Source organism: Syngnathus typhle, linkage group LG14, assembly GCF_033458585.1.
Source record: "Syngnathus typhle isolate RoL2023-S1 ecotype Sweden linkage group LG14, RoL_Styp_1.0, whole genome shotgun sequence".
Taxonomy (NCBI): Eukaryota; Metazoa; Chordata; class Actinopteri; order Syngnathiformes; family Syngnathidae; genus Syngnathus; species Syngnathus typhle.
In genome coordinates this window covers 6829744-6853152 of record NC_083751.1, presented here as the reverse complement: position 1 = coordinate 6853152, position 23409 = coordinate 6829744, and the positions used below count along the sequence as shown (strand labels likewise).

The 23409-nt window shown below is 40.2% G+C and overlaps 2 protein-coding genes across 4 annotated transcripts in view; one reads left to right on the top strand and one right to left on the bottom strand.

Moving 5' to 3' along the window:
* The first annotated feature begins 58 nt into the window (after positions 1-58).
* usp13 (ubiquitin specific peptidase 13) lies at positions 59-18151 on the top strand. Of its 3 annotated transcripts, none has more exons than XM_061296915.1 (21): positions 59-225; positions 1625-1750; positions 2941-3001; positions 4472-4593; positions 5078-5220; positions 5598-5782; positions 6181-6278; positions 6360-6550; positions 6679-6750; positions 7031-7103; positions 7964-8089; positions 8231-8384; positions 8614-8788; positions 8864-8952; positions 9747-9869; positions 11283-11306; positions 11635-11778; positions 13809-13981; positions 14928-15117; positions 15309-15393; positions 15881-18151. In XM_061296915.1, the coding sequence occupies exons 1-21, from the start codon at positions 115-117 to the stop codon at positions 15975-15977; spliced, it is 2562 nt and encodes an 853-aa protein (XP_061152899.1). In that variant the 5' UTR covers positions 59-114; the 3' UTR covers positions 15978-18151. The 3 variants fall into 3 exon arrangements, with proteins under 3 accessions (XP_061152899.1, XP_061152898.1, XP_061152897.1); XM_061296914.1 differs by having other exon boundaries at positions 7031-7124; XM_061296913.1 differs by having other exon boundaries at positions 7031-7136.
* Positions 18152-18266: 115 nt separating this feature from the next.
* The window catches only part of pex5la (peroxisomal biogenesis factor 5-like a), a 46014-nt gene continuing 40871 nt past the window's right edge, over positions 18267-23409 (bottom strand). The window contains exons 14-15 of the mRNA XM_061296938.1: positions 22414-22571; positions 18267-22138 (exon numbers count right to left, since the gene is read on the bottom strand). Of these exons, the coding sequence (XP_061152922.1) occupies positions 21937-22138; positions 22414-22571 (360 nt within the window). The 3' untranslated portion in view covers positions 18267-21936. The remainder of the gene's footprint in view (positions 22139-22413; positions 22572-23409) is intronic.

Sequence of the window (23409 nt, the reverse complement as noted above, 5' to 3'; positions counted from 1 at the left end):
GGCCGGAGGAATGTAGTCTTGGTTGGCCACTTTAAAAATAGCACATCTCGCCTCTGAGAGCGCGCGGCTCCGGTGGCTGCCCTGCACTGTGCAGCGAGGAGTGGGGATGCCAACATGGCTACAGACCTCGGCGAATTGCTGGTCCCCTACATGCCTACCATCAGAGTGCCCAAGACCGGAGACAGAGTATTCAAAAGCGAGTGCGCCTTCTCCTTTGACTCCCCGGTAAGTGTGCGCTTTATTCCGTGGGGAGGTGAAGGCGAACCTGGAACGTATTTATTATTGAAGCTAAATAGATGTTTACATGTGAGGAGATGAAGACAGGTGAATGGATCCGGAGGGGTTTTCCTTGTCTTTGTCAGGCCGCACATGAGCGCATCAGGCCGCGTTGCGGACTGGTGCAATCTAGCCGCACCTGCTTAGTTGCCGTTTTAGTTGCGATTCATCAATTTGATTTAAATTTTATTCAATTAAACAGCGACCTAATCTGAAGTTAAGGTGTATCACACAAATTTGTTATTGGTGAAAAACACTTTTAGGCTATCAATATAAAACAGCCAAATATATATATATATTTTAAGTATGGAGGTGTTTGAGCGCTTTTGTCACGTGATTACATATTCTACCATTTTTGTGGAACAACTTTAATGTACACTGGTCAAATGTTGGGTAAAGGCCAACCTGTATCGATCAGTGTTATGATGATACTGAAATTGATAGCTCACGATGAGACTGATGGATACAGATGAGGTTCTCATCTGTATAATATAAAACCTGTGGCCCTTGCATAGAGCCTTGTGGAACACTACCGGTAGCTATCGCCTCAGTTTCCAACATTCAGATTCTGCAAAAACGACCTGTAATTTGAATTTGTCAGAAGAAGTCATGATGTATTCCACAGTCTTCTAATTAATTTGGTGCAAAACACTTCCTAAACTATAAATACAAAATAATCTAATGCAAAGGAAACCGGTAAGTACGGAAGTAAATGAGCATGGCTTTTTGTGCTGCATGACAGGGTATTCCATTCTTAAACTCAAGACAAGACTGAAGATCCTTTTTATTTTTTCCCTAATAATTTTCAATGAGTGTAGAGTACTACCTGCCATCCGAACTAACATCCTTGACGAGAACACGTTCAAAGCTTGCTCAACTGTTTTTAAAGGTGACTCAGCTGTCTGGAGTTCATCATGTTAGCTTGAGGATGGCTTTATTTTTAGCCTTGCGCTGTTCAAGCTCATATGTCACTTTAGGCCACTTAAAAGTTTATCACACTGGTCCTTTACTTGTTTCACATTTGGGATATTTTGGAGTTTTTTTTCTATTGGAAAAAACAGCATGAGAATAAATGAAGGTGTTTTAAAAACATACTTGAATATGAGTGACTGCTCGTATTAAGGCTAATTGTAGACTTGTCTACAGGAATATGATACGTATTTCTATATATTTTAAAGTTGAATGATTTTATATTTTATGCATCCACAAAACACGAGATTTACACACTTCTTTAAATTAAATTATTTTCCCCCACCGTCAATCAAGAAAATGTAGTCAAATAATTTTGTCTCATTACGTTTTCCCTCCTTTTGTGTGTGTGTGTCTTTGTGTGAATGTGAATGTGCAGGAATCTGAGGGAGGCCTGTATGTGTGCATGAACACATTCCTGGGCTTTGGACGAGAACACGTGGAGAGACACTATCGCAAAACAGGCCAGAGTGTTTACATGCACCTCAAGCGACACATCAAGGAAGTGAGTATATTCCTTGTGAGTCAAAGGTCATTCAAACTTCTGCTGTCCATACGACCCTTTTGTCACTGCTTCATCAATATAATGATAAAAAAAACAAAGCAAACGGTGGTTGTTTTTAAAGTGCTATATAAATACAGTTGAGTTGACTTAAAATGCTCATTAGTGAAGTATTGCATATTTTTACAATTTAACATTGTTTTGCTATTTCAACTTAGATTAAATCAAAAGTTACAGTAGTTTGAAATGTAAACGTTAATGAAGATGAAATGGGGAGAGGAGAATATTTACTTTTAGTGGGGGGGATTATTGTTTTATTTTATATTATAAATACGTCACATTTGACCTGAAAGGTCACTGACTTCATAGAGTCCAATGTTGAATTCTGGGATCGTTGATGTTGCATGTGTTAATAATTTTAAAAATCGAATTGCTCTTATTGCCCTTGGACCCAAAAAGAACCTGCTCATCCCGCGTTTCTCTTGACGAGTCTATAGTGGGCACTGGGGGTCTAAGCTTCCGCTGTTTTTTTCTCACTGGCTCTAATTGCTCCCAGATAAGCTGTGCTTTGTAAAGAGCTGCTATTTTCATGCCTGGATGTGGAAACAGAAACAGCTGTTCACATTCTGCAGGCTCCCATGTCTGCTTTTTTTTTTTTTCTCCTCTCATGATTACTTTTTTTGTCACAAGTGTGTCAGCATTCTCTTGGTTTGTTTGTGTCCATCCTGTTTAATGAACCGACCAACGGGTTAACATGTCTTGGCCTGATGTAAAACAAATTGGTGCCTCTTTTAATTTACGCATTGAGGGTTAGACCTACGCAACCAACAAAACAAAACAACTGTTATTCAATTATATTAAAAAACAATGGGCCTGCCTGTCATTGTGCACAGGAGGAAATGGAGTTGAATAAAAAAAAAAAAAAAAAGGTTTGAGAGGAAAATATATTAGAAAGAACAGGACATCTAATGTCTATTAATTGTATATTAGTGAGAGTGTTTGACCATTTTTTTATGCATGGCAAAGGGGTTTTCCCCTAAGCATGTAAGCTGACCTCACTCGTGGACAGGCCAGCATCTATTTCTAACTACAAAGTAACAGTGTCAAAATCTAAGCTCTTTAGCAAACAATACTACCTCACATGTTGATTTAATGAAGTGTGTGATATAATATCTATTTGTTTTTTTCCTTAGAAATCCACAGGAGCTGCAGGAGGTGCAATTCCCAGGCGACGGAATGGAAAAGTATTTTTAGGTAAGTTGTATTTGTGTCGCAAACTTTGCTTGAGGAATCTCAGTCGTTAGGTCATGAAGCACAACATCAACACAACTCGGAATTGATAATTTATTCAACCAGCTTTGATATATCAGAGCACTGCAATATCGTCAATGTCATCGTTACTCATTACGAACTGATAAGCATTGCCTTTAATTCCATAAACCGAAATACCAAAAGATGAATAGAATAATTTAAAGATCTTCAGTTTACCAATTGAAGGATTCATTCACACTGAGTAATTTAACTGACCTGATGAGTGGTTTTCATATCTGCTTCACAGTCAAGAGGTTCTGGGTTCGAATCTAGGCTCAGGCCTTCCTGTGTGTTGCTCCGTGTTTTGCAGATAGTTTGGCTTCACCATTCATTCCAAAAACATACATGTTAATTTTTTGTATATTATGATTATTGCCATTATTATTATTATTATTAAATGATCAAATATGTGATCAATTTACTAAAATACAACAGCAGGTTATGTACTGTATGTTTACAGTCTATGGTTAATTTTTTGTATATTATTATTATTATTATTATTATTATTATTATTATTATTATTATTATTAAATGATCAAATATGTGATCAATTTACTAGAATACAACAGCAGGTTATGTACTGTATGTTTATAGTCTATGGTTAATTTTTTGTACATTATTATAATAATAATAATTATTATTATTAAATGATCTGTTTCCAGTCCACAGTACGGTAGCTGAAAATATTTTTGTTCCACCACACATTTGCTATAATTTCAGTGGTCTGATCAGAAGTGCCACTGAAGTCATTGTTTGCTGCTGAAGGCGTGAGATATTTGCCCTAATCAGACTCCTCCTCTACCTCCCACATTCTAAATATAGGTCGTTTATGTGAGGTTAGTAACTGTTCTAAATCAAAGTGCCACATGCGCAGCCATTGCTCAAAGGGTAGTAGGTTTACAGTGGGGCCGCCTGGTGTCTCTGGCTAGTTCTTCAGCTGCCGCCACCTGTCAACCCACCCTGCCTCCCCCTCGAGGCTGACACACTTCTATTGCCGCTATGACGTTGCTTGGCAAAGACCCTGAGTCTAGCCCCCGTCATCCTCTCCGCTGGAGGAGGAATTCCTTCCATTCAGCCCAAAGGCCTTGATGTTGACTGACATCTTAAGTTCTTGTACACTCATCGGCACCCTCACAAATAGTCGTTCTTTGCTCATCCTCCTTTAAGTATTAATGTTGTCATCCAGTTTATTTACGTATGTATGGTAATGGTCTGCCCCATACCAGTCCTCTGAGCCAATCCATCCTTTTGTTGCTTCTCTGAGAAGTTTCCATGATCGCGTTGGCCATGAGTCATTACACAACTTTAGGCTGCTCTGTGGTGAAAGGTGAAAATGTTCAAAACAAAATCAATGTATGATTGAAAGGGTGACTCGAGCAGATTGACTGAACATTTGCTTCCTCCTTTTTGAAGATTTAGAGCTAAACCGTGATTTTAACGGTGAGGACTATGAGTACGAGGACGAGGCCAAGCTTGTAATATTTCCAGACCACTTTGAGATCGCCTTACCAAATATTGAGGAGTTACCCGCTCTGGTCAGTGAGTTTGGTGTGTTTTGCATGCATGTCAACAAGAAGGGTGCACCCCCCCCCCCCCCCCCCCCCCCCACACACACACACATACTCATCGAGTGTCCATTCTAAAATGTACACACTGTTATTGTATTACAATCTTTATAGGCTGCCTTGTGTTACGTATGTGCATACCACCACTGAATGCAAATACTCTTGGTGGCCATAATATTTGGTACACCCGCTCTGTGCTTACGCATCCAATACAAGCGTAGTAGAAATAATTTTGTCTTTGCAGATTTCATTTCAAATATTTTGAATGAGGGCTTTTAAGGAGGTGTACCATATGGCCTGTTTTTATTTTGTTTCATGCATGGTGAATATTTTCTGATTTCCCTTTCATTTGAATGTCTTGCGTGTTTTGGTTCTTGGTCCAAATCATCTGGGTTTGGTGGTTTTATCCTTCAACACATCTTTTTTTTTTCCATCTCTCTTCCGATCCATCCAGGTAACCATCGCCTGTGATGCAGTGCTCAATGCGCCGTCAGCCTATAAAAAACAGGAGCCTGAATCCTGGGAGGAGGAGATCCAAGTATCCAGACACGCCAGAAGCCTCAGACAGCCGGACAATGGAGTCAGAATCCCCCCAAGGTAGGACAACCATCAAGACACATTGAGGGACTAATGGGATCTTCTCGATCTTCATAGTTGACTTTTATTTTTAATCGGGGAAGAATATAAGTATCTTGAATCAGAATTGACGTTTCATGAAGCCCCACTCGAGAAGTAAATAAAGATAGTTTGGCCCTGATGAAGGTCTGCGCTCAACAGAGTGCTACTAAAGTCATGACATGGTTGTTTATTCCAAGATGAAAATGTGAATTTTGGAAAATGGAGGGATGGATAGATATTGATGTACTTTTCTGTCTGTTTGAATTTACAGAAGGCAAGATGTTTTTTAACAACCAAGTCTCCGCTTAATTAAATGGCAACACGACAGTGACCGTATTGTTGTTCCCTGCTGGTAGTGGCTGGAAGTGTCAGAAGTGCGAGATGAGAGAGAACCTGTGGCTGAACCTGACGGATGGCACCATTCTCTGCGGGAAGTGGTTCTTTGATGGCAGCGGTGGGAACGGCCACGCTCTGGACCACTACAAAGAGACCAAACACCCGCTGGCTGTCAAACTGGACACCATCACCCCAGATGGAGCAGGTTTGATCTCTCATCCAATCCAGAAGAAAGCTTGTCTGTCATCTCGTGTGATGCAAACCGTTTTTAATGTCTATTATGTGAATGTTTCTTAAACGTTTTAGATCAAGTACTAGCTAAAAAATTACTATGCGCTCGTTAAGTCACGACCATCATTAAAATACAGTTGTGCAGTAGGACCAAGTGTTCATCGAAAATGATTTGTATTTAAAAAGGGCATTATACAATTTTACCCCATCCAAAAGCTAATTTTTCATTGTCTGAAAAAAGAAAAAAGAAAAAAAAAAATACCACCATTTTACTCTTCTGTATGGCAGAGATGAAATCAATTTTGTATTTTATTTGATGTCGCACGTGTTTGGAGCATCCATCATCTTGACTAAGAGAACTCCTGGTTTCAGATGTTTATTCGTTTGAGGAAGAGGAAGCCGTGTTAGACCCACAATTATCGGATCACCTCTCCCACTTTGGAATAGACATGCTACAGATGCAAAAAAAAGTAAGTTATGGTTGTGCTACACGTCACATTCTGTCCGCATTTGAAAAGTCCTGCAATGTGGTGCCTTCACTGCCCCCTCAGACAGAGAATGGCCACCACACAGACAATAATGCCCGGCCACGCGTCAGCGAGTGGGAAGTGATCCAAGAGTCGGGCATGAAACTGAAAGCGGTGTACGGTTCCGGTTACACGGGCATCAAAAACCTCGGCAACAGCTGCTACCTTAGCACAGTCCTGCAGGTTCTCTTCAGCATCCCAGACTTCCAGAGGATGTGAGTTGCCTCCAAACAAGAAGTGTGTTATTGGTGTGGATTCTTCAAAGTTGAACACAATCCAGACACTGGCCTAAGTTGTTTACTTGACATTAGAAATGTTTTTTATCATATATTTGGGTCTATAGGTATGTTGGGAACCTTCAGAGGATATTTGACTATTCACCTCTCGACCCCACACAGGACTTTGCCACACAAATGTAAGTGACTGCAGTTTTTTTTTTTTTTTTTAAATTAACAGGATGGATGAACCAAGAATTGAAATGAAAAACAAATACCTTGCAAAACTCTAATATTAGGCTCATCAAACTCAAGCCATTGGATGCATTCAAATGCAAAAAGGGGGTGTAACACTGGTTAAATATTATATCCAACAATTAAACACAAATTGATTTTCTGACAAGTGAAGACATCATGTAAAAAATAGAACAAAGAGTAATTTTATGCTGTTCTATTTTGAACTGTGTTTTTGTCCAACAGGGCTAAAGTGGGCCATGGGCTCCTCTCAGGCCAATACTCCAAACCACCCATGAAATCTGAACTCATTGAACAGGTGATGAAAGAAGAATACAAGGTATTAAACCGGGTATGTTCAGCTCCACAACTAGCATACTACTAGCCAATGTCGGCCAACAAAGCAGCGAAACACTTTGACAGAAATGCTATGTAAGATATGTGTCAACGAGTCTCTTTAGCAATTCACGCAGTTTAATTTTTGTGACACAAAGATGGACAAACGATTCCATGCTTTTAAGAATGTGCTGGGACTGTCTTCCTGTCGCTCTGAAAATAGCTGTTGGTCACCATGCCACATTTGCAGCTCCAAGCGCTTCTGTAGACAGCTGTCACGGTTCCACTTGCACTTTATTTTGTTTTGCTTTATTTATTTTGTTTTTTTTGTTTCTTTCATTGCGTCTTTCTACTTGCTAGCTCCCTGCTTCCATTGTCTTCCACAAGTTTCCTCTTTTGACATGGAAGACAAAGTTGAGCCTGTATTCCGTGTATTGTGTCGTGGAAAAGCTTTGATGGCTCATCCGAAAATGACTGCGAATTTCATCTCAGTATAAAATCACAATTTCTTTTAGAACACTTGTTACAATTGTTTTTAACATTCTTTCCACTTTTGCACACTTATTATTTTACCTTATCTTTCCAAACACGTTTTTTGCGGCTGTCACAATGTGAAAAAACATTAAAGCTTTATGAAAACCAGTGAGCCGGGAAGTGAATTTGAATTTGAAGTGAATTTCGGCATCTTTTGAACATCACTTCTGCCAGTTAGCACTTCTCTTATGAATGTAATTGCCTATTTCAAATGACCCCCCCATTTCTGAGCTCAACCAATCAGGATTGGCGTGTGGTCTTGTTCAGTCACTGCGTCTAAATGCTGATTTTTTTTCTTCTTTCTTCCAGCACCAACAGAAAGGCATCTCCCCCCGGATGCTGAAGTCTCTGGTTAGCCGGGGACATCCGGAGTTTTCCTCCAACAGGCAACAAGATGCACAAGAATTCTTCCTGCATATGATCAACTTGGTGGAGGTGAGTTGCATTTAATCTCCACGTTAACCTATTGCTGATAAATACTCTAAAGATTAAAACTGTAGTAAGTCATAATTATCAGTAGTGAAGTTAATATGTGGAAAGACACGAACGCCATTGTCATCAACTGTATATCTGCAGAGAAACAGTACGAGCTCAGAGAATCCAAGTGATGCCTTCCGTTTCCTGGTGGAGGAGCGAGTCCAGTGCTGCCAGTCACGCCGGGTTCGATACTCTCAGCGGGTGGACTACTGCATCCAGCTGCCAGCCCCCGTCGAGGCCGCAACCAATCGAGGTAAATTCAAGATCCATAGGGCTTACAATTAAAGAATTACATTGTTGTCTTTAGATCCAAGTTTTATTTGTTCCACTTCCATGCTCATAACTGAAAACACTCACGCCTGTTGGTATTGTCAAATTACCTGTCTATGGGTGTTGCTGCATCATTTTTGTTCCAATATGTTTATTTACAGTGTTATCAGACAGTTTCAAAGCTGCTAAAATTGTTCTTTTGGTACTACCAGAGGAACTGTTGGCATACGAGGCCAAGCGGAGGGAAGCCGAGGAGAACACGAGAGCCCCCCCTGAGCCGGTGAGGGCTCGCATCCCTTTCACCGCCTGCCTGCAGGCCTTCACTGAGCCTGAGAACGTGCCCGACTTCTGGAGTTCGGCGCTGCAGGCAAAGTCAGCCGGAGTCAAGTAAGCTACCGGCATAATATTTCTATCCTCAATTTAATATGCTTTAATTTCCTGTCCTTTGTTTCTCCTCCCAAGAACATCCCGCTTTGCCTCATTTCCCGAATATCTGTCAGTCCAAATCAAGAAGTTCACATTTGGAGTTGACTGGGTGCCCAAGAAACTAGGTAACAGTTTGAAGGTTTATTTCTTCACACTGACGTATTAAGGACCAGATTTGCATGAGGATGAACTTTCACTGAAGTCTTAAGGATTTACCGTTGTGTACAATAGCAATGTTCTAATGCAGTGATTCCCTGCGAGTGGGTCAAATTAGATATGTCTGCTGTGGGAAATTATCCACTTTCACTCAATTGGTCTGAAAAATGTTTTATTTACTCCAAACAATCTAGCTATGTCCTGCCAGTGACAGGCGAAACAAAGAAATGCATTGTGTAAATCGTCCAACAGAGGGCAGCACTAAACTATGAGTCTGCTTCAGAAGGCACATCATACTGAGGAATTGAGGAGATACTTATATATTGATATTTGATTGATATATATAGATATTTGGTTAGGTTTAGGAATTTAAGAAATATGTAACATCCGAAAAACAAGATGCGCTTATGGTTAGCATATTAAGTCAAAAAGTTCCTTTATGGAGTTGGCATGTTGTTCTTGTGCTTGTATGGGATATTTTCTTCAGGTAATTTGGTTTACTCCCACATCCCCAAAATATTTTAGGTTCATTAAAGACTCTAAATTGTCTATAAATTGGTGGGAAAGTGAGAAAATCCAACATCTGTCTGTGTCACTGGGTCTACCCTGCCTTTCACCAAAAGTCAGCTAATAAACAAAAACACTCTAGGAATTGGATTGATGGCTAACATTTAAAAAAAAAAAAAGAACCCACCTGTATTTACCATTATCAACAAGAAAGATGGCTTTATATATACGTAAAACAATTCAACTTTGTGTGTAGATTTGGGCATTGACGTACCAGACTTCCTGGATCTGAGCCGCCTGAGGGCCACAGGGCTGCAATCAGGTGAAGAGGAGCTTCCTGACCTCATGCCGCCCATTGTGCTGCCTGAAGACACCAGAGGTATTCAAATACACATATACATTATGTTTTATGCCACTACTCTTTGATAAACGATTCGTCATCAATTCATCGATTGCACATCTTGTGAGAACATCAAGTTTCGTTGGCGTTTTAAGGCTTATTTTCAGAGGAAATTTGGGCTGACCTCGTTCCACTATGGAGGTTCTATTGTGTTTTCGCATCACTTGCAATAATCTGCTCAAAGGCATAGTCGCTGTTGCCGCTGTATGATTCGATTTTTTGGGGGGAAAGTATTTGCGCACTGTCGATTTCCAGATTGACGCTGCATTATCTGCTCGCAAACATGCCCCCGATGCTTTCCACGGGTTGTGATTTTAATAACGGTATTGTTTCTGGAGTCGCTCGAAAAGTTCACCCACATCTCCCGCTCAACGTCCACATAAATATTTTAGAAGGCACAGCGTGTTGAGAATGTTCTCACCCGCTGAACAGTAGCTCCGAGCAGTGAAAACGTGCAGCAGCTTGTCTTTTGTGTACAAAAGCATATGCTGCTCAAGTTTGCATTCATGTTTTGTTTAACAGCAACACATTCATCTAAAAGGACCAAATCATAAAAAAAAAACTGCAATATATTTTTTTATTCTATTTTATTCTGAACTGACATAGTGCTTGCCAAATAGTGAGCCCACTACTTGTCTTATTTCATTTATTTAGTTCTGTACAATTCTAACCATTAAACAAATCAACCTTTGCCCCACAAAATGATGCACTCCTTTGGAAGTTCACTCTCTCTCTTTTTCCACAGAATCTTGTTAACGTGGTTTGAGCAATGAGACAAGAAATAGTTTAGAGAGAACAAAATGTTCTTTTTCAGCACTTTGGCTGACTTATTTAATCCCCATTTGTATGATGACTTATGTCTGCTGCAAATGATCCACTGGCCCCATTGTCCTCATGCTGGCATGAGCAGTGATTAATCATGTTGACCCTACTGTCTCTCCCGCTCCCCGAGACTTTCGCGCCTCATCGAGCGCAAATGTTTGCCTTATAACCTGTTTTATACACATTTCTTCCTAGTAATAGCCAATTAAAACTAGCAGTGAGGTGAAGTATTTCTTTTCAATATATTTTCCCAATAATAAATGTATCAAGGTTAGAAGACAAAAGTTACTGCATCGCATTGATGTCAGCGAAGAAGGGCAAACTTGCTGTATTTGACTTTGTTGTTTTCATTGTCTAGTCCTAAATCAAACCCAAGATGAAATCCCAGCATTGGAATATTAATGGTAGCTAGTTAATTAGGCTGTGATAGTAGCATTGCAAGCTGTGCAGCATTGTTTTCATATTCATTTATTCAATCCATGTATTTGTAATCACTTGCTCAACAAAGGCATGCAAGCGCATACGTATACGGAAACGGTGTGTGATTGATCCTTTTCCCCTCTGTTCCAGATAACTCCATGAGCTCCTTAGATTGTGAGTATATTGCCTCGCCTCTCATTAACACGAACACACAATGAGCCAAAGCACCGAGCGTGCATGCCTGAGCAAGTGCACAACACTTTTTTTTTTTTTTTGTTTGCGTACGTGCTCCATGATGGATCGTCGTGCGCTGAAGAAACATCCCCGGGGCTCATTGTCTTCCGGTCTTTTTGCTTAATGAGGCCCAAAGAGAGAGAGAGAGAGAGAGAGTGAGCAGAAGAGAGAGAGGCCGGTTGCTATGACGCCAGCAAATGTGAATGAGCAACCGTGTGTGTGTGTATGTTGTAAGTTATTGATGGCGGCACTCCGTTGTGTCCCTTAGCTCCGGAAATAGATGAGGCAGCAGTAATGCAGCTGGCAGAGATGGGCTTCCCGCTAGAAGCCTGCAGAAAGGCCGTCTACTATACTGGCAACATGGGTCCCGAGATGGCCTTCAACTGGATCATAGCCCACATGGAGGAGCCTGGTAAGAATCTTGCTCACAAAGTGGTGAATAATTGCAAACATGAAGACAAACTGAACATTTGTGTAGTACAATCGTGATCACTTGACTCAAAAATGTTAGACATTTCGAAAAAGCAATCATTTTTGGACCCAATTAATCAAAATTGGATCATTTCCTACGACCTTGCAAGAACAGCAAACTCCCATCTGTGCATTTTCTCAGCCTTTCATTCATTAGATTTTAAATGAAGTGACACCAGAGGTCACATATCATAATTTCATAGCTTTTCTATATCCAGTAAATGTCAAAGTTGCTCTTTTTTTTGGGGGGGGGTGGGGGGGTAAAGTGTCACCACATTTCCGCCAAAAGCATTTGTGCAGCAACTGCGTCAGCTCTTCCACCTCCTCCAGAATGCAGGCGTGAGGAAGAAACACACAGAGACAAGGCACGTTTATTGGTATGGGGCCTTTTAAACACAAAGGTAATTCAAAGTGAGAGACGAGTCAAATCTTCGCCGGATCAGGACAGCTTTTGTGTACTCTGCTTGTTTATCGGGGCGCGTGTGTCCGTGACAACCCCATCAAGTCTGTCAGTGCTTTTGCAGCCGAGATGTTCCTGTGAGGCCCCAACTTAAGTCGCTCTTATTACACTTGGTGCTGGGTAAAAGGCCTCAAGAGTGTGCAGAAATGAGAACAGCCTCTTGCTTTTAAAACTGACAGGAAAGCCATGCAAAATGGGCTGCTTAAAGACTAAACAATGGGAGGTGGTGTAATATATTTGGGGATAATTTGCGGGTTTAAGAAGTGACAATGGCCAGGTTGACCCATTTTCAACTAGATTGCATTTTCAATTGTTTTGGAGAAATCAACAAATAACAACCTACTCTTGTTACGCCTCTTTCTGCTCTGCAGTCTGGACACAGCTAAAATCAGTGCTGTGTCATTTTCCGGGGGTATTTTTAGTGCAGACATCAATTTTAAGTGCAGAACTATCAAAGAAGTGCCAATGTTTGCGTCATTCCTGGCTTCCTTCAGTCTCAATTGCCGACAAAAAGTAATAAGCGGAGAAGCCCCAAGGTACTTTGAGTGGAGCTTGGTAATCTTTTCAACCAAAACAAGTTTTGGCGGTTGAATCACATGGGAATTGTTAATCATGACAAAATATTAATCATGACAAAAATAATTGCAGATTTGGAAAGTATTTGCTCTTACCTTTTAATCAAACGCATTACTCTATAAAAACTTGATTTATTTACTCTTCATCACTATGACCTATTGCTACTAAAATTAAATGATGAAGGTATTTTTGACCATTATTTCATTTTATGAGGATATATTGACAAAATCAATGGAACACCCTCATCAAAATCTTTCTTTTTTTTTGCCAAGCCAAAGATCGGGCTACCATGTGTACACGGTAATCAATGCCGTGTAATATGCACGTTAAGGCAGAAGGGTTTCATCCGAAGTTGAGTGGAAACGAGCAGTTTAACAGCCATTTAACTACTCTTGCAAACATGAGCCATTTATTTATTCACCTCTTACGTTTTCTGGCAGCTCGACAACACGTTGAGTGGCTACGGAAAGCAAGCGAAACAGGGAGATAAAGGCATTAGCGGGTAGATAAGGAGTTTGCCTTTTTCTTTTATGGCAGCAAGATTAATGAAGGCTGTTTATGGCCCTTCGTAATTACACTCGCAGTGTCCTTGCTGAAGGGCCACTTCACTTTGATTTTAGTCTTGTGCACAAATGCCACATACAGAAAAAAAGAAAGAATTCCCTTTTGCGTTTGAAGGTGCTTTATTCGCAAGTTCATTAATGTACACACTGTACTGAAGTATTCTGACTTTATATTGCACTACCATGCCTCCTTTTATATTGCATTTTTTTTTTTTTTTTGCTAATTTGCATATTTTTTTAAATGATCGTTTTTGATGGGGTTTTACACTATCTTGACTTACGAGTGTCTCCCAACTTGACTTAAGCCGTGAACCCTCCTTGTGTTCGATCATTCATTTGCTCACCAAATCATCGACTTCTCATTTTCTCCAGACTTTGCCGAGCCTCTCACGTTGCCCTCCATGTTGGGCCCGGACCCTTTCAGCAGTGCAGATAGTCCCGTGGGCGCCACCCCGCTGGACAACTCTCCCCCCGAGGAGAGCATTGCCATCCTCACTTCAATGGGCTTCCCTCGCTCTCACACCATCCAGGCGCTCAAAGCCACGGTCAGTCAGGTGTCCACAAGTGAATTGAGGAGCTTTATCCAGTGCTTTGCTACCATCTTGTGGTATCTATGGCGGTAATTAACATTTTTGGAGGTGCACCAATTACTTGCAGCAGGCCAACTGGCTCAAGGATGTCATAATTTTTTGGCAGTATGTCAAACTCATTTCACATGGGGTTTAAAAATATACAGTATGCGTGTGTTATTAGAGGCTATTAGCGAGCAGGCTAACAAATACTTTGATTTCAACAGGACAAGAAATAGAGTGTCACCTTTAAAGCGTTCGACTTTGGCGGTTTTTCTATAATAATAATAATAATAGTAGTGGGGTTGTTATTAAAGCGCGGAAATAGAGCCAAAGCACACTGGACTTGTTTGGCTTCTTCCGCGCCCAGTATGAGCGCACAAATAAACACATACTGCTTTTAATTAACGTGAAGCTGGAGGGGGGCTCTCGCCACTGAGGTTATTATTAGCCCTAAATAAGGAGGAGGTACTTCTTCTTTTTTTTTTTTTTTTCCTTCCTTCAGCCTCACTGACCTGACTAAGCCATCTCACACTTATCCCTCATGCACTTCGTGGATGCACATTTCCAGGAATCATGCGTCTATTTCCCTTAAAAACACCCTCATGAGTGCCACTGCAAATATTTAGAGTGGGTTCGTTTTGTGAGGGTCTACCTGAAAATGGGTGAAAGAAACCCATTTCATTTGATCATGCCTTTGATGATAACGCCTTAGAATGTTAATGCTTAATATTGTGGTTTGAGTTTACACTGCTGAGAAATTGCACGCCATCATAATGTGATATTCAAGTTTGATAACCTATATTGAGCTAAAATTGTACGATTAGATGTCAGTAATTAGCATGCCTCCTTTACATTTTGGAAAAAAAATAAGTAATGGAGGTATTTTAAATGTATTATTTTATGTGTTTTTGTTTTGAAGAATAACAACCTTGAAAGAGCGCTGGATTGGATCTTCACCCACCCAGAGGAGGAGGAGAGCGACGCCCTTTCCAACATGGCTGACACGGAGCCCAATGACAACGCTTTCTCCAATGCAAACTCGCACAGCGACTCCACATTGTCTCCAGACAGGGAGACGTCGGGACCGCGTGTCAAAGACGGACCGGGACGTGAGTTGATGACTTTCTTTGGTCTCCATTCATTTTGTATGAAGAATATTTTGCACCCATACGGAATTAGCTAAATAGACCTTCACATTTATATTATGGAGTATACCAAGTGAATAATGGAAGTAGTTGTGTGTGCGCCTTTTCTTTTCGCTTCCATTTATTGTAATGCGTGTCGAATTTTCTCACCGCAGGTTATGAGCTCTTCGCCGTCATCAGTCACATGGGAGCATCCACAATGTCTGGACACTATGTTTGTCACATTAAAAAAGAAGGCCGGTAAGTTCAGAGACGATACAGTTTTTCTAATATATTTATAGTTATTATTTTATTTGGATTTATTTTTCAAAATAAGACCCTATTTGTTTTTTAATAATACCGTAATTTTCGGACTATAAGTCACGTTTTTTTTCATAGATTGGGTGGGGGGGCGACTTATACTCAGGAGCGACTTATATACATGTATATGTTTTTTTTCACTTTTTTGGGCATTTTCTGGCTGGTGCGATTTATACTCCGGTGCGATTTATAGTCCGAAAATTACGGTAATTCCACGGCTAATGGCTTTGTAATTATTTGAAACTCTTATTTCTTAACTTATGATAATTTATTCTTTCTCTTCGCTCAAAATCATCCATCCATCCATCCATCCATCCATCCAGATTAACTAATCATCGATGCTCAACAAAGTTCCATCTGTGACGAAAAAGAAGAAGAAATAGTCCACCTAAGATGTTGTCATAATATGATGACCCTCTCTCCCCAGGTGGGTGATCTACAACGACCACAAAGTGTGTTTATCAGAAAGGCCTCCAAAAGACTTGGGCTACATCTACTTTTACCATCGACTATCAAGCAGTTAAGGTGATCATCCATCATCTCCCCTTAAACCAATGAACCACAGTCATCCATCCACCTGGGAGAATGGCTCCCAACAGTACCCACAACCTCAGTGGTAACCATGGAACCGCCACCTCACACCATCTACCCGCCTTAACCATGAGGTCAGTGAGGAGCAACTCTGTTCACAAAGGGAAAGTCATGTGCTCTTATACTAGCGTTTTGTTCTGTTGAGTTTCAATGTGCTTGTTGTTGTTGTCTACAGTCACAACAGAGGGACATGTGCAATGTTTGGTGCCCAAAACGTAATGCAACATCTTATCCCACTGGTACCTCTGCTTTCAGATCATGTCAGTATTTTCCAAAAGGTACATTTTGTATATGTATTGTAATAAGTAAAGATACTGCCAGAGTTTTAACGCCAACAGGTTTTGAGATGTCAAAACTGTGCAATTAGTTCATTTATTTTGTTTATTTCGGAATCGGAATATAAAGAATATTTTTTGCCCCATCTTTGAAATTGATAAATATTCAGACACTGGAGAAAGAATTCCTTCTTTGTGGATTTATAATAGCTCAACACTAACCCAATTTAATTTGCTATTGTGCCACGTTTAGTAACAAAAACCCAGCACTGTAAGAGTTTTCAAAATGGAAGGATTTTTCTTCACTGAAAGCACTTTTTTGCAACAAAAGTATTTTGCACCCCAAACACAAGCAGAGTCGGAAGTGAATGTGATTGTTTAAAATATCAACTCCAGTCCAAGAGAGAAACTATAATTTATGTTGAGGTCCTTGCAACTTCACTTTGGGTCCTTTGTAACGGATTAAGCCGATGCCACTGCAGTACACAAAAAAGAATGTTTTCTTCTGCCTGCAATATTTTTTTATTTGATTCATCTATGCATATCATCATCAGTGTTTATGTCCAAAGACATGCAGTACAACCAAACCTACTGGATTGTGTCAAAGTCAAAGTCTGCTTTATTGTCAACGTCTTCACATGCCGAGACACACAAAGAGATCGAAATTACGTTTTCTCTATCCCACGGTGACAAGACCTGAATGTAAAAATTCAAACAATAACTCAAAACATCTGTTGGTAATACAAGGTAAGACTCGAAAAGATTGGACGCCTTATACCAAAACGGTTTGTAATTACCTATTGATGCCACAAGGTGGTAGCAAAGCATGACTTATGTCAAAAAAACTCCTCAACTAACTCCGATAGTTAACAATATGGTAATTTTCCAGGCTGAACCATGGTTATGTGGGGGTTCAATGTACACCGACCGTATTTCCTCCGCTTGAGTTTGACTTTCTGATTTTCCAAGAATTTGGGGGGGAGCATACAGTGATTTTTTTTTCTCTGTTTTGTCAAGTGTTTTCCTTGGCCCCCTCAAGGAAAGTGTCTCACCCTTAAAGCGAGTTCTGCTGATTTTTAACCTCCAGTCATATTTAGAACTTGATATTCATATTTACCAAGAGGAAAGCCTATTATCACAATATCAGTCAGTATAGCATCTCGGGTTACTGACGTCTCTCCTTAAGGGCCAATATAAGATTTCAGCGGTGCTTCCCTTCAATAATGCCGTGCCTACAAAGTCCATGAGCAAGTTTAAATGCAGTCCAATGTAAAAATCTGGGTAATTCCCCCGGCAGTGAGGAACTGATCAAGCATCTCTATGCAAGTCTGGCATTTCCCACCCACTGTGTCACATGGTTGGTTGTCACGTGGATCAGTGGCCGCCCGGTGACGTCGTCTCCAAGGTGTCGAGTGGTGAATGTCTTCTTAGCTTCTGTTGTCAGGTAATATTCTGTTAATCTCCAAGCATCCGATTATGTTAACGTGCGTGTGCATTCGGTCTGAGCTTTCCCTTCCAGCTGTTGTTCAAAATAGGGTTTAGTTCGTCTCCACTGTTAGTATGTGCACTAAACATCTTAGTTATTTGCATTGTAAGATTATACTTTGCTGGGCTTTCTTTTCATGTAACTAAATGTTCAAGTGGTTCTCTGTTGCCTTTTTTTGGAAACAGATTCAGTTTTCCTTAAGAGATTGTTTTACCTTGACTTTTGAAATGTATGCATTTATCCAGATATGGCTTAGCCGTATGTGAATAGTCATGCCAATATGTTCATTGGCACTATTTACTTACGATGTTTGGGTAATTTAATAAACAACACTTTGTCCACTCTTGTCCTTTGTTGGCCATTATTTTGCATGAAAACAAGTGAGTTGAATATTGATCAACTCCCACCCCAATCGCTTATTTGCAGTTTTTTTTCTTTAAGAACACAAAGGCACAGCTGTATGGAATTTGTATCACAACAGTTTATTTTGAAAAGATTACTTTCATAATGTTCATTTTAAAGGTTCTAATGCGGTCATTGTGATTATACAGGGAGAGTAATATGCATTACAGTGTTGAACTAAATGGATTGTTTAAAGCGTATTATTGATTAAAGCGTATCATTTCAATGTCCTTCATACATGTCAGATGCATAGCTCAACAAAATACAAAAATTACTTTTGTACACTTCAGTGAAGTAAAAAATACAGATAACTCTTACAAACCCCAACCATTTATACCTTTGACAAAAACTTAGAAGAACTTGAAAGATGTTGAGGCACATTTATAGTTTTTTGATCATCATAAGGCAAGATAATGATTATTGAATTAAATCTAGCCCAATAATTTGGTGACTAATTCATCACATAGTCAGTGAGATAAAACGGTTGTGAAATTTAATAAATTTTGCAATAATATCAAATTGCACATCTAATGGTAATGAAAGGAGGACAAAAAAATAAAGAATTTGGATTTATACCCAAATGAAATATTTGGGCCAAATTGCAAGAGTATATTAATAATCATGAATAATTTCAAGGATTAAAACATATTTGAGGAGATACTATATCGCTCTAATGGTTGGGGTTCGTAAAAAACGTTATCAGTAGTCAAGTCATACGGTAATTCTAAAATTCCTAGTAACGTACTAGTGAGCTTCATAGTGTTTTGTTCATTAGCTGTTTCATTCTAACCAAAGCATTTTACAGTATATAGATGTAGTATGTATATGCACTTTTTTGTCAAGGGTGCAGTTTTTAAATTGCAAACATATCTCAATGAAATGCCATATATGCTGTTACTCGGACTAAAAGAAAGCATTTCCACGTTGCCCATGCATACAAACTCAATGTAAAAGGATCGGGCATGCGCTCAAGCTCGTTTTGTTTCTCAGGAGCATGCTTTATGAGAATTCACCTGAGAGGCTTCAACGAGTCGCTTCTACCGACACTCAATGCAATACAGTATGCCATCGAAGGTTTCTTTAAAAAAATAGTTTCTTCATTTCAAGCAAAAACAGTAGAGGCCTGCAAACCTCTATCAGAAAACTAGATTTAGGATTTTGTACATTTGGAAACAGACATCATTGTTTCAGTTTTGATACACAGTTGCATGAACAGGTGGTGTTTCTAAATGACTCCTGTCTATTGAAGAAAAAAAAAGTTATTTGGAGGCTTGTACCGGTCCTGCTTTGTCCAACAAGCCTGGCGGTCGTGTGGGGACCTGGCAATGTCAGCATTTAGGACAGTGTGGAGGAGGCCAGTGAAAACAAACAGATCTGGTGGCCAGCTGTGACGCAGAGGCACAAAAGACTCATCCAAAGCCATTCTGCCATGTGGCCTCATTGAATTAACAAGGACAGTGGGTGGAAAAAAAAACATTACAAACTATTTTTTGGGGATCATAAAACCCTCTCTGGTGGTCTCGCCTGACTATAATTTTTTCTTCACACACAGACTACTTTCCGCCCGTGACTTGTTTTGGCTGTATATGCTGTAGCAGCATGCACAGAATATCTGGCGTGTCCTCAAGTTAGTAAAGTCAATTATTAAAACCACCTCAGCACAAATAAATAAATAAATAAATAAATAAATAAATAAATAAATAAATAAATAAATAAATGTAAAAACAAAACATTGGCAATTACACAAAAGCCCACGGGGTCATTGGAAAAAATATGTTGCATTATTGGGGAAAAACGTTTTTAGCTTTTAGCCTATGTTTTACCAATACGCTTGACTGGCTTTATCAAATACGTTCGGAGAACTTTGTCTATCTACTCCAACGACTTTATCTGTATGTTCAAAAGACTATTATTACATACGTTCAAACGCATCTGCACAACAAAACTAGTTTAAATGATTTTGCAGGATGTAGAAACGACATAGCCCGATCAAAAATGTTCACTCAATATTGGCGGTTCAAAGTGAGGGCTGGCGTAGCTGCATCCCAAAAAGAAAACGTTAACATTTTAAGAAGCAAAACAGATATTTAGGTTTTAATTTTTAGTTCAATGTTGAGCAAAGAAGCTGGTGTGAGCAAAAAAAAAAAAAAAACACACTTTTTACTGCCATGAAAGTTAACATGTTATTATTACAATGTTAGTGAAATTTCCTGTTCCTTGACAAAAGGTAGCCCGCATGAATTCAAACAGTAAATCAGCAGGACGGCGTTGATGTAATTCTGATATTTTTGGTGCAAACAAGGACAAAGATGACACTGCCATGTAACACAACGTGGCACACCAGGCTACAAAATGAATTGTGTTGCCTTTATCTTCAGATTTGGGTTTATCTCCTGTTGTTGTCTCGCACCGATTTCCTAATGAAATCCTTGTCCTTATTCAACCCACGACCACACTGCTGTATGATTGGAAAGAATAATAACTGGGCTCTGGCTTCCCCTGATAGCATTCTTAGCATTTTTCTAAGGTCCGATAAACATGAAATATGACCTTTTGCATAGAATCAGACCTCCACATCTTCAGCTTGGCAGGGTCGCTGCCACGCCTGTTAAATAGCCAAGTGTTGGGCTCAACGTAAAGGAAGGCAGATGGAAGGTTACCATTTAGTCCAATTGACTGAAAATAAAAGTCACAGAGTGACTTTCAAACAATAGTGCTGCAGAGGACATGGAATGGCGGGTATTTGACTTTTCTGGATTATAACCATGCTATTTTTTTTTAACTAAAATAATTCCCACCAAGCAGTACCACTTCCAAACCTAAACCTGAACTGCACTGCTTGGAAAAGTTGGATGATGCCTGAAGATAAAGAAAAAGTTTAAAGGTTTAGAAGCTGAAACAGTACGGAGTGATGAAATTTTTTTTCTTCAAAATTGATGCTCAGCAGAAAACCATCATTACATTAAATTGAGCAAAGATTAAAAAAAAGAACAGGTTCAGGCAAATGAGAAAAAGACAGAAACAGCAATAAATCAAAGAAAGTGAAACTGGTCCGGTAATCTAATATATAGGATGCAATGGCTTAGTGTTTTTGTGTTGCCATAAAAATAGTATCAATAAATCTTGTCGGCATGCTTTTGAGTAAGGCTTAACACAACCTGGCTTGCACATTCCACTTGGACTGAGGAGGTTACCGGTTTGTCTCAAGTGCAAAAAGGGAAACATTTTGAAAAGTCATGCGGGAGCATTATTCCAAGCCGGCAAGAGAAATGTGAACTTCAGGATATATGGTGCAGTTGTTTTCATTTGCTCACTGAATCCACCCGTGAGTCTTTCTGAGCGAAAGCTTTGTTTTCCCAAAATCTCGTCAGTTGTGTGCAAACAGCAAACTGTACATGACGGAATCCCTCTGTGAGATCACTCCCGGTTCAGCTCTGTTCCAATGACTGAGCCCGTTTTTAATTGACAAAATTCTCTAAGGCATTGCTCGTACAATCTTCGCCCACCCTTGTGCTCTTCGGGGTGCTGTGCAAATCCGTCACAAAGCAGTCACTTGGAAGAACCTGTCCTCAGAACAGCTCCAAGTTAATTGGGGTGGACGACGTGCATAAAAAGAAACGGAAAATCTCCAGCCTTACATCCGATGCATTCTGATGTGTCCGCTTTGGGCTCTGAGCTACTGGCTAGACGAAAGAGGAGGAACAACAGTTGTCACTACCTTACTATTCCTCATATGTCTAAGTTAAAGGCTTTCATGAGAAGATCCAGGTCACCGATGTTTGCAGCCTGGAAGAGTTCAGGCTGGTCCATCATGGACAAAGCTATCCTGAGAGCGGCCCAGATGTTTCCGGACATGACCTGGTGGGACTGCTGTCGACTCCGGCTTTTCCGCTGAAGACTGAGGGCTGTCAGGAAGTTGCTGGCCGCTTCTCTGGGGAAATAAATGCATTCACTCTAGTTTAATTGGGCTGCCTCAACATGATGACGTTTGATTCTCCAAGCCATAACGTGTTCAATATTATCAGCGTCTATGTTTTTATTGTTCTGTTGGGCTGGACCTTCAGTGTGGTCACTCCTGAGTCTGTGGTGTTTTTAATAACGATCTGGGCATATAGTCGGTGAGTGTGGTCATATTTGATTACTTCTATAGAAGTTGTCTCATTCAAACTCCCCCCGACCCCCCAAATAGCAATTGCACTCCCTCACCTGTGTGCTCCGAGGTTAATGCAGCTGATTCCCAGGTTATAGCGAGACCTGATAAATCCCGGCTGAAGCTCCAAAGCTCTTGTGTACGCCTCCACCGCCTCCTCGCTTCGGTCTCCATTTGCAAGAGTTGCCCCTAGCCGGTTCCACAGCAAGTAATCCTGGGTTAAATAAAAATCTTTTAAGCTCTTTGAACTGAATTATCTGCTTTGCAACAAAATAAGCGGCCTGTTTTTTTGCGATGAAAAAATGACAAAACGTGAACTTCAGCTCCTGGCTCAACTAACAAGGGTAATTTAAGGAGAGCTCAGTTACATCACTCAGGGTGTCCTTGTGCTTGTTTGCCACCTGGAGGCACGCACACACACACGCACACACACACGTATGCATGCAGAGGTCATGGTCAACGGCAGTACAGGGGCCTTTTATCTAAGGTTGAGCCTTGCAGTGGGGATATAATTATCTTCCTTTGTGTTCAGTTAGTTTTGCAGCAGGGGGGCAGATATTACCAAGTCAAATTTGGGAGGTTGGATTTAACGGTGAATAATGTTCATGCCGACCTGGGACATGGTGGGGGAGGACAGACGCTCATTTGCATCAAGGGGATGCAGAGACATCGATAAAGTTTGCGAATCGTCACACACGTTTTTGTCTCTGTTTTAGTATGGGAATGAGAGATGAACACTTTGTGTCACATGCTGTAAGAATTAGGCTGATTTAATGCTTTGATGACATCTTCACCTTTGTGTGAACATGACATTTGCCCTTTGCATGTGTATGTGTACAAAACTGAGAGAGGAGTTCTCTCTATAGATGCTTCTGTGCAAATCTTCTTTTTTTTGTAGTGTGAAGGTCAGCCTTTCAAATATCTGCATCCTTGTTTGCGAGAGTCTCTGAAAATGTTCACTTTCTAAATGGAAATACTCATCCTTTTTTCCGTCTAATCTCTGGCATCATCTTGTTGCCCTGATCTTCTAACAACATTTGAAAACAAAACAA